Source organism: Lepidochelys kempii, chromosome 17, assembly GCF_965140265.1.
Source record: "Lepidochelys kempii isolate rLepKem1 chromosome 17, rLepKem1.hap2, whole genome shotgun sequence".
In the NCBI taxonomy this organism is placed as follows: Eukaryota; Metazoa; Chordata; order Testudines; family Cheloniidae; genus Lepidochelys; species Lepidochelys kempii.
Window position 1 is genome coordinate 18326661 of NC_133272.1, and position 11488 is coordinate 18338148.

At 42.7% G+C, this 11488-nt stretch overlaps 1 protein-coding gene across 3 annotated transcripts in view; it reads left to right on the plus strand.

Moving 5' to 3' along the window:
• Nucleotides 1-9808, plus strand: part of COL26A1 (collagen type XXVI alpha 1 chain) — a 227510-nt gene extending 217702 nt beyond the window's left edge. For all 3 annotated transcript variants that reach the window (XM_073315529.1, XM_073315531.1, XM_073315530.1), the window contains 2 exons: nucleotides 134-218; nucleotides 4362-9808. In XM_073315529.1, the coding sequence (XP_073171630.1) occupies nucleotides 134-218; nucleotides 4362-4528 (252 nt within the window). In that variant the 3' untranslated portion in view covers nucleotides 4529-9808. The remainder of the gene's footprint in view (nucleotides 1-133; nucleotides 219-4361) is intronic.
• Nucleotides 9809-11488: the final 1680 nt, after the last annotated feature.

The following is an 11488-nucleotide window of genomic DNA, read 5'->3' on the forward strand; positions in this document are numbered from 1 at the left end:
TTTTGTGAAATCATTAGCAGTTTCAGGGGCTACATTAGCACTGTAGTCTTGGAGGATTGCATTATAAACTTGAAACCTCTGTATATGTCTGCAGCATAGGTACATTATTTATTTTGTTTTTTCCTTCTTGCAGGGAGAAGGAGTTCAACAACTTCGAGAAGCCCTGAAGATTTTAGCTGAGAGGGTGTTAATTCTAGAGCATATGATAGGAATTCATGGTGAGTGTGTCTCAGCCTGTGACTAAACTTTGTTTTTCTAGAGAAGTTAGATGTCACTCTGTTCCCACACTATCTAACAGCTCTAGAATTGGCTAGTTCTAGACTCCTAGAATATGACTTTTCTTTTCACCTGCTCTCTCAATGAGCGGCTGGCTTCTAGGGCTCAGTGTAGTTCAGCTCAGTAGCTGGTTAGCTCAGGATTTTAAAAGTAGGTGCCTAAAGTTAGGATCCTAAATCCATAATGAGGTGTTCAAAGTGGCTGAGTTTTACACTTTGAGCACCTGCAGCTTGGGCTTCAATGGAGTTTCTCGGTCTTCACCCTAGTGCACAATACGCCCCACCGACACATTGGTATTATAATCCGTAGTACAGAGCCAGCTCAGCAGCAGACCAAGCCATGTTGTGTTCTGCATCACGTAACCGCTACAAAAATGTTCTCATTGCAGAGTCTTTGGTCCGGATACTCAGCTACTATCAATCACCACAGTCCCCTGACTTCAGTGGAGCTGTGTTCACTTACATCAGCTGAGGATCTGGCCTTTTTAGTATTCGTCATGTCTGACGGACCCTAGAAGGGGCCAGGCCTCACTCTGAAAGGGAGTGCAAGCCAGCTAGCCCGCAAGTCCATAATCCAGGCAGCTCCCCTGATTAAAATTCAGAGAACACTGATTTTTGGAAACATGAGACTCTTAGTGAAGGACTCAATATTTTGAGTGATTCAGTTGGAGCCATTTCCCTCCCCACCACTGCCACAGGCCTTTCATCAGAGGGAAGGGGGTTTTCTGCTTCTCACACATCCGAGTTTTCTCTGCTGCTGATGCAACAAAGAGAAATCACGTGGTTTGGGGCAGGAACTCCAATGCATTGACAGATGCATAGCTTGCTCTGCATAATTTTTTTCCTTCAGAAATAGTCGGAGCAAGGGGAAAATGTTTTGGATCTGTTCACAATTATGTTCTCTCTGTGCCTTTGAGACGTTGATTGGGGCTTTTGGCACCAACATGCATGCTTCTTGGCCAAACACCATTTACTGCTGCTGGCACCCTTGTCCTCGCCTCATCCATAAAGCAAGGACTGCTTTGCCCTCTTTCAAATCTCTCTGCAAGATCCACTCCCATGGGGACATCTTTGTGAAACTGGCAACAGATAACAGCCCCTGGGGACTTCTGATAGTTATATGGCTTCTGTGAAATTTTCAAATGTACCCAAAGTGACTTAGGTACTTAGAGCATGTGTCTTATTGAAAAATCAATGAAACTCAGGCTGCTAAATCCCTGTCACATTCAAAAATAGGACTTAGGCACTTTTGGCAATTTAACCCGTGAATGTATTAATTTGCTTTGTCCTCCCCACCCCCAATCCTCCTGACTTGTTCCTCACACTTTGTGCATCTTGTCTTAGATTGTAAACTCTTCTGGGCAGGGACTGTTTTTCACCCTGTGTTTGAATAGCACAATCACGGCCCTGTAATTAGAGCCTCTAGGTGCAACCATAATACAAATAACTAAGAAACGGGGGAGGAGGAACACAGTGTTCAAGCACCAGGGACAAGCAAGAGATTATGCAGGAGGAAATCCACTGTATAGCTGTTCATGCTCTTCCTGGGGCCATACAAAGTCAAGAAGGTAGCCAGAAAACGTAGGGCTTTATATAGGCCTGTTGTTCTCTCAACATAATAAGATTTAAATTAATTTGATACACAACTGCCTTAAAGTTGAGGACATAAAGATGTTCTAAGACAATCTGACAGCAGGAATAGTTACCCGCCCTCCCAGCTGTTCAGCACCCTGGGAACTGTACTTGATAGTTCAGTGAGAGAAGGAATTTGCAAAATATTTACAGCACGGCTAGAACATGAATGAGCACTTGACAACCTCAGCATTACCAGTGATAGCGTCAACTCCTGACTTGCATAGGCCTGCACTAGCAAAATCTAGCATGCTTTGTACGGCCAGTTTCCTTTCGAAGAATACTCAGGCAGTCTAAAGCTCCAAGCACTTTGCATTGGGTGTGATTCTCCAGTGCCCTTTACCTTGTGTATCCATTTATACTAGCATAAAGGGGAAAGGCAGGATTTTAACACCCACTTGGCCTTGGTGTAAATGACTTGAAGGTGCAGGGCAATGGAAAACTGGGCACAGTGAGTTGAGTGAACTGATTCACTTTTTGGCTTGGTCTACTACACACAGATTTTATAGCAGTGTAATAGTGTTGGTTAAGGGGTGATTTACCAATATAGGACTTGTATTTATATTTAATTTCCAAACTTTGCCTCAATCTCTATATTTACGTACAATTTAAAAACATAAATACATCACAAAATCGACCCTGCGTCATTTAAAGGCTGACACCCCCTGCCTCCCCCAAGACAACTCAATGGGAAAGGCCTCCACAAATAGGCTCTGGCATGCAGCCTGTCCGATCAGAGAGGGGAAAGCAAGGTCTAGAGTTGAGTGCCACTCACAGAGGAGGCCCTGCTCCCAGACATTTAGATTAATTAGCTCGAGCACCTCCATTAATCTCAACTGCTGGGAGACAGTTAAGGTTTGTAGGACCTAGAGTAATGTAGGCTGTAGAGATTAAGACCAATAACGTAAATTGCACCTAAAAATGGACTGGAAGCCAGATCTGGTTATTTGCCATTCATGCTGCAATACAAAGCTTTGTGATACAGTGACAAAGGGAGTTAATTCATCTTAAATTTCCCCAACTAACTAACCTATTTTTATAAATAATTGGTATTACAGACCCTTCTTGTCCACTCTTTAAGGCCAAAGAGAAGGTTGAATGCTGGAAGCTGCTTAGGGTCAAATCCAGTGTCTTTCATTAAACTAGTACACCCACAGAGTGCAAAGAAAGAGCTGTTTGCATGCAGTGGTTCTATTGTAGTGAAATTGATTTTTATTGAGCGGAGACAGCCCCCCAAGCTGTGAGGCCACCCACAATTTTAATCAGCTGGCGCTAAGGATCCGACCCTGCTCCCGCTGTGGGCACTGAGATTTTTGCCATTGACATCAGTGCAGGAAACCCAAGCCGAAATGCCAATTACATGCTATCATTGTCAGACAAAGTGCCAGAATCCACGTGGTTTTGGAAACCAGAACCACCACCCAAGCAACAAAGCAAAACATACCAACACAAACTTTTCCCCACACAACAGGCTGGAAGCTTGAGATAATTGGAGCGTATTGACCAGCCCTACAGAACAGAACAGCAGGACCCAAGAAAAGCCCAGTTTTGGCAATGCTTATTTCCAGCTAGCGCAGCACCAATCCCTAGGCACTGGGGTACTCGCTTGAATTAGAAATACTGCTTGATGTGAGCTGGAGGTCTGGGTAGGAAGGCTGGGCTCTTGGCAGGGAAACAAACAAGTGTCCATTACTGAGGGCAAAAGGAAAAGAAACAGGGGCATTAACATTGGAGAGTCAGCATTACGGGTTTCTGTGTCTAAGCACTTGAAAAGGACTTTGGCCATAGACCAAATGTACAATTAGCGTTATGGGGCAGGATCATTGTAGAAAGGCTCCTCACCATAAGAGGAAGCATGGCCTGATGTCTAAGGTGCTGGGATTTATTGCCAGCAGTAGCTAATTAGCTGTGTGAGCTGCGGTAAGTCACATCACTGCTCTGTGCCTTGGTTTCCCCATCTCTAACATGTGTAGAATGATACTTAGTAACTCCTCAGAAGTGTTGAGTCTTCATCTTTGCTCAATGAGTGTTTAAATGACCCTTGGCACTTCTATAACTGCTGACAACTAAGGACCACAAGGTATTGCTGTTATGTTAATCGTGTTGATTATGGAGCTGCCGAAGGATCAGCTGAGAACAAACCCCACTGTGCTAGGTGCTGTACAAACAGAGTAGTAGGCAGTCCCTTCCCCAAAGAGCTTACAATCTACAATGAAACAGGGGACAGGGTATGATACACAAGCAGAGTGAGCAATGGGATAGTGGCAAAGATCACATTAGTTCCTTTTTTTGTTTTGGGAAGTGAGGCATTAGATAGGAGTGCACCAGCTAAATGGAAAGAAAAGCGAAGGGAGAGGGGACATTGAAGGGAAGGAGAGAAGTGTAAGAAGGGCAGGGACTTTGTTTCCTCCATAATAGGAGAGTAAGCTCTCCCTTGGCTTTATCTCCTTTCAGATTCTTTATCTTCCATGGAGCCGGGCTCAGGGCAGGAAGTGATCCTAGGCTCCTCCCTACGAACGAGCATCAAGATCAAACGCGGTGGTCGTGAGCAGCGGCACCAGCCCTATCAGTTCCTCTCTTCGCTGCTGGAGGACAGCGAAGCCAAAAGGAAAAGCAACTGAATGAAACAGGAGCATTTGTGCATTCTAAAGCCCATTCGCTGATTAAAGATACAGTATCCTAGTGCTTAATCACAGTGTGCAGAAGGAAGTGGGTAGGAGGCTGCAGGGTTAGCAGTAGGGTTTCCTTGCCTAGACGCTGCTAAACCATTACTGCAGGGAATGTCTTGAATTGCTCTTCATAAAAATATTTGAGCTACAGTTCTCTTCCCCCCCGCCCCACTTCAGAATACACCAAATGGCAGGTATTCTTAAAAGCTATCCCTGGAAATGGCCCTCTTCAAGGGGTTTGATCCTCCCCCTCAAAAATTATTTGTTTAAAAGACTGCACAGTTTGCTCAGACATCATTCAGTTCTACCTTAGCTCAAAGCAAAAGCCCTGAGCAACATTATACTATTTTGATGGCATCTGGTTATTTTTAAACATGTTTTTTGTGTTCACACTATAATTTCCAGTTGAAGATACCCCTTTCAGTACTCCACTAAAGCCATGGAAATGTTTCTTTTTAAAGAGTAGATTGAAAAATTAAGAACTAATCACTTATTTGACAAATTTCATCTCTCTCTGTGGAGTATCTTTCAACAGATCATGATTTGTCTCAGAGGTGTTGGCTATTCACAACAAATTTGTATTTGGCAAATTTCATTTACTCTTGGGCTTTCTGATTGAAATTTTAAATCAGGGATTTGAGCTGTGTTGATTGATTGTGTGAATGGTGTCATATAGACCTTGTGGTATTCCTTCTGTTCCCTGATTGCATGAACAGCTTACTATCAAGGTTTCTGGTATAAATAATTACAGAATGTAAAATTTGCTTTTTGTGCATATTCAAGATCAACATTCTTGTTGCAAACATTCATAGGAAGCAAGATAAAATTGTATAAAGTTTGCATAAAATGAACACAAAATAAGTATAAACACAGCCAGGAAAAATTCATTTCTTATTCGGAACAAATCTGCACTGAAAATGTTTTGCAGTATTTACCCAGCTTTAGATTGTAAGCCGGAACTATTGATATATAGTTTTCTTTATATTGTGGGTATTTTTAAAAGTATCCATCATCTCCTACTAGTTTGAATCTGGAGGTGGTGTGTTGGCAAAACACAGTAGAAGGATTAGACTCTTGCCAGTGGTTTGTCTTCGAACATTTTGCTACAAGATAACATTATTTTGCAATAGCTCCTGTTATTGGGGAAACAGACTTCCACTGTTAAGAGGCTGAACAGAAATTTCACAAACAAATTGGACAAGTTAATGTTACTCATGTAGACAATTAAATTACTTTTTTAATAGCAGGAGTGAATGACCAAGGCAACTGATAATAGGTTACAGAATCTTTCACTGTGGGTTCTAGCCCACGAAAGCTTATGCCCAAATAAATTTGTTAGGCTCCAAGGTGCTACAAGGACTCCTCATTGTTTTCACTGTTCAGTCACTGGTTCAAATCCTCTCCAAGGCACTAGTGAACACATGTTGTTGTGTCTGTTATTTGGTGGCTTAAGTAAATTCACAGCATCACTCAGGCTCATTCCTAGTGCAAAATGTATCTACATCAAAAAGCCACCATTGAAATTCATTAGCACCTTTGTTGGCAACCTCAACAGAGAGACCAAGGCCTGAATGGCCCGTGGAGACAGAAGTACCCTCTTACTGCTAAAGGTGGTCCTCCTAGGTCAGCATGGAGGCAGGTGGAATGCTGAAAACTGGAATCTTGCACTGCCAGTGGATGTAGTCTGTGCCTAGAATAAGGGGTTCAGGCTCTGGTGTGAGAGATTTATGTATGTACATGTGCACACATACTCTCTGTCTACAGCGATACTGATAACTATATCAAAACATCCATATCAGGCCTCTAGACAGCATTGTATCACCAGCCACAAATAGTTTAAAACTCACCCCAAGTGAATGGATTTACATCCTTAAACTACCACCATTTTGCAAAGAATAGGTGACGGGGGAAGCTGATGACATAACAAAAAGCAACATCTTGAGCTGATAATGTGGTCTTCCCAGAGAAATCTCCCCGTGCTGTACAGTTAAACAATATGAACAGCCACTGAAGGACCAAAAGCTGCAGTAAATTTATTTCCTTAACATACTTTTGAATTTTGGTACTGACTAGGAAATTGTGAACAACAGTTAGGGCTACATTCCATAGTCAAGGGGTATAGTTAGATCCTTGCTTGGATCCATTTAAGGTAGTGATTGGGCAAGTCAAATCAGCCCAAAATGTGGAGGCAAAGCAAAATACGATCAGATGCTAATCCCCATAAGCCATCAGAGACTTCAAAGAACTTTAAACTCAGTGCAACACTTTAGGAGATGCAACCATAAAAAGCAGATGTTTGGCTCCTGTGCAGCTGTGTACATTGCATTCTGGGTTAGTTGTAGCTTTGATGTGATACAGGTAAACAGGGAGCAATAACCCAGCCTGGAGCAAATAAAAGGGTTTGTCAATATCAGTAAGGCATTGATGAGAGAAATGGTCACACCCTGGTGTGACTTCTAGGACAATAAAATAAGGCCTTCAGAGGAGATGTTAGTTGCAAGCCCACGGCTACATCCAGTGACTATGTGTATATACACAATTCTGAATGAGATCAGTATCTTTTAGAAATAGTTGGCAGCCATCTCTCAGTCTAAATACAAACAAATGCAAAGAGCACAACTCTACCAAGACATCTGGTAGACAAACATCAAAAGCCCTGTGACCATTTTCTTCCATTCACTAACTGAGGTGGAATGGAGTTGTATAAAGGGAATTTAGACCACGAAGTCTTGTTGAGGGGCAGCTGTTTTATAACACAGCCATGCCATATTTGCACTAGTTTTGTTCTTGGACTGGTCTGTTTCCTTTTAGGAAAAACTCGTTGACTACAACAGGCTTTGATAAGTCAGCCACTGGTTAGAAATTTACAAGAGGTGCCTGGTTACTTCTGTTGATAGATAATCTGGGGTCCTATCCTGTACCGCTTACCAGGCAGAGTGCTAACTAATTACTCTCAGGTCTAGTGAGTGTTCAGGAAATTGTTTCTTAAGACATAATGAGAAATCACCGTTTGATCAAAAGATTTATGCTGGTGTGAGCTGCATTTCATCTGATCAGTAGGGAAGAGTTTTCCCATAGCAGGACCCAGTGGCAAAGCCAAACAACCCTCCTACCTGATATTTAAAAAGGGAAATACCAATATTCCGTTTTGATGATCCCATGGATGTAATTTGGGAAGGGGGAGAGAAGTTAGGCAGTGTGGGTCCAATTAGTAGTTCCCTGAGATTTTGGAGTCCCCCAAATGAGTTAAAGGGGACAGTTTTTGTTCCCACAACTTAGTATTTGGGAATTAAAAAACAATTGCATTAGCTTGATGAGTAATCTCTTTAGTTGATTCGCATTTGACTAGTGAACTGGGTTTTAATTAAATTATTTAGAACAACGTAGTGGTAAAATGAAAAAGTTAATTGAAATGGTTTGCAATTAATCCTCGCAGATAGATTGTCAGAAGGCAGGTTTAGGTTCAGATTGCAACACCATTTTAATTACCAACTTTCACAGATTTCTATGAAGACCTGTGTAATTCTTTGCTCCCAAGACTCCTTGTTTTGCTTAGCTACATCTATCTATTAATGTGGTACTGTATCTTTAATCTGGGTAACGATAGGACCATATAGTGTGGACATTGTCACTGGACTAGGGTTTAATTCCTCACTAATAAGTCAATTAGACCACAGTGTGGTGCAGTCTTAGTTAAAAAAAAAAAGTTATAAAGGTGACCATAACCTCATATGTTGACATGAATGATATTTGTGACTAAAATAAACCACTCCAACCACATTTTCCCTCTTAGGCAGGATACTAAGATTCATTTTAGCCTGGGCATATGCATTTTACCATCTCTGTGTAATTTAGGGGGTGGTCATATTTCATTTGCGTGCTAATTTAGAAATATACTTTAATTGAAATGTTAGTGCTTTATCTTACATACATACTGTGCACTACCATAGTGTGTTCTTTTGCCTTTGTTAAGATTTCTTTGGGATTTTTAAAGTACTTCTCTGACCTCCCATACTTTTCAACTTGGATTGGTTCTGGTAGTAGAAAAAAAAATGTTCCCTGCCTTGTGCTACCCAGAAGCCATGGCTGCATATTGCACAGTATAATACGTTGTCATTTATGCACCCCAACTTTCACTAGTGCTCTGGTACCCTCCTGGGAAATAGAGAATGCTTCACTCCAGAGTATCCAATACACATTTATTCTAAAGACTTGACAGCAATGCAGGAAAACAGGAATAAGCTAGAGATAAGGGTCATATCCTGCTTCCACTGATGTCCACAGAGCTCTTGCCATTGACTTTAATGGGAGCAAGAATAGGCCACATGTTCAAATCCAGATCTTCAGTTAGTGTAAACTGGGACAGGCCCAGTGATGTCAGTGAAACTATGACTATTTACACTAGATCTGGCTCACAAACTTTGGCACTGAACCAAAATCCCAGATCCAATCTATAGAATAAACGTTGTTAAAGTAGAAACCCATCAACTACACCTATGACTTCAGGAAGGCAGACAGACAAACTAATTCTGGGATTACATGAAGGTAGGTTCTCAAGTGACTAATTGGAAATCCCTTCTAGTCCACAATTATGACCTCTGTATTATTCAAGATTACATTGCATTCTGCTCCAGCACTGGGGTGGGGGGAAGGAGGGGTTAAACTACTTATTCTGAAATCAAGCGAATCAAAGGTGCTATAAATGTCCATGAAACACATTCCCAATCATAGAAGAAAACATGAACTTTTTTCACGTTATTTTACACAGTACTTTTTTATTTATAGCCGTGTGTTGTGTGTGTGCAAGGGGGCCTAGTTTTTCTAATTGTAATAAGTTCTACAATCATTTGATCTTTTATAGTGAAGTCACATACTGTATCTTGTGATTGTGGGTAATTTTTAACAGAACAACAACAAATGAACTCATTTCTGACAGGCTCCAACGTTTGTCATCAGACTTCACTAAAGGAAAAAATAGAAAAACCCCAACCTGTTAGCTCCAGATCTTGCATGGTTACTTCTCTGTTTTCATATTGCCATATTATTGTTCATGGTATCTATTTCTCTTTATTGGCGATAGGGTTTGTTACTGTATAGGGAATGTTTTGTATTCAGCATTTTTTTTTGTTTTTGTTTTTTTAAACAGAGCAGAGTGGGAACAATATTCAAGAACCCACAAATACCGAAGACCTTTCATGTAATGCACTGAGAAATAAACATACTGTAAGTGAACATGGCATGTCGTAGCCTGTATTTCGAGGTCTTTGGCTGATTCAGGCAGATTCTCTTCCCAAAGGCTTAAATCTCTCTTTCTTGCCACTTTCACTTTCTTTCACTGCCTTTCGTAGTATCGTACAAGGTTGTAAGAACCTCTGTCTCCTTGTAACAGGGACATGAATGAGGGACTCAGCCCAGTTCTTAGTTTCCTGACTGAGATCAAGATGACAAATTTACAGATTCCACGTGTCACCTTTAGTAGCAGAATCACAGTGTGGTGTTCATGGAGGCCCTTGGTAACTGAAGGCAGGTTGGAGTGATTTCATTGCCTCGGGTGGAGTTAACCCCCGCCCCCCCTCCCGGATGATGCTAAATCATCCTGGTCAGATACAACATCCCTGGGGCTTATACAAATAAAGTTGGAGAGCAAATGTTCTGTCTCTGGAAGGGAGCAGATTACGCCCACTATCGCGGCTATTGCAAAGAGAAAAATCGTCCTTCCCCGCCCCGCCTCTCTCCATTTGCAGCTCTGCTCTCTCGTGTACTTCTCCTGCCAAGTCATTCACACAGACAGCACCCAATTCACACATGCGTAAACCTGACTGGCCCAAATCCTGTACTGCACTAGGTATACAAAGCAGCCCTCACCCCGCACAGCCAGCCGCAAGAGGCACCCTGGTGTAGCGGAATCCTCCAGTGGTGTTCAGGTGACACAGCTCTTCCTACACCTCTTGCCCTCCCTGCTGATGAAATACAGGCTGTGGCCAAGGGAGGCCACACAAACCCCACTGCTTCCTGGCTGCTGTATCAGCCTGTTGGAGACCTTGTGCCCAGCTGACACTGGGGTTTGGAGAATGTAAAACTCTCCATTGGCTCTCTCCCTTTTGCTCTGCGCTCCGTGGTCTTTGGCTAGAGCAAAGGTTCCGGGTCATTGATTGCAGTGGTGTTGTTACTCATTTATGCTGGTGTGAATGGGGCTGGCAGCATTTACATCTTGTTCTCCAGCCAGGACTGCCAATTTTGGTTGGCCGTATTCCTGGAGGATTCATCACGACAATCTTTAATTCCTGGAGACTCCAGGACAATCCTGGAGGCTGGTCATCCCTCTCTCCAGACCATTCACCCACATTCAAAACAGCAGTTGGCAGGTTTCCCAGACTCATGCAGGCATGGTTACATTGCAGCTATCGAGAGCCCCGTCCTCCAGCTAAGGCTGAGCACATCACGTAAACAAAAGAAAATGTCAATGAACCCAAACTCAAGGCCTCCACCTCATCACATTCTTCCTTGCAACACTGATAGGGACATGATCAAGGCTGCCTGATGTAACCACCCTTGCCCCTGCAGCACTTGTGTGGCTGTCTTGCTTACCCTGGTGGCACCAGCTACTACAGTGTCTCCTCACTGCAATGAACATTCACAGCTGGCCTGGCTCGGCTGACTCGGGCTTGTGGGACTAGAGTATTGCAGCGTAGACATTTGAGCTTGATCTGGAGTCTGGGCTCTGAGACCCTCCTGCCTCGCTGGGTGTTTTATTGCAGCGTAGACATACGTTTAGACTATTAATCCTTGCGACAGGCCTGTGAGGCAGCACAGTGCTATTATCCCCATGTTACAGATGGGGAAGGGAAAGACTAAGGGTGATATTCACAAGAGGGACTCAGGCATTGCAATGCTCAGAATCTACCATCAGGT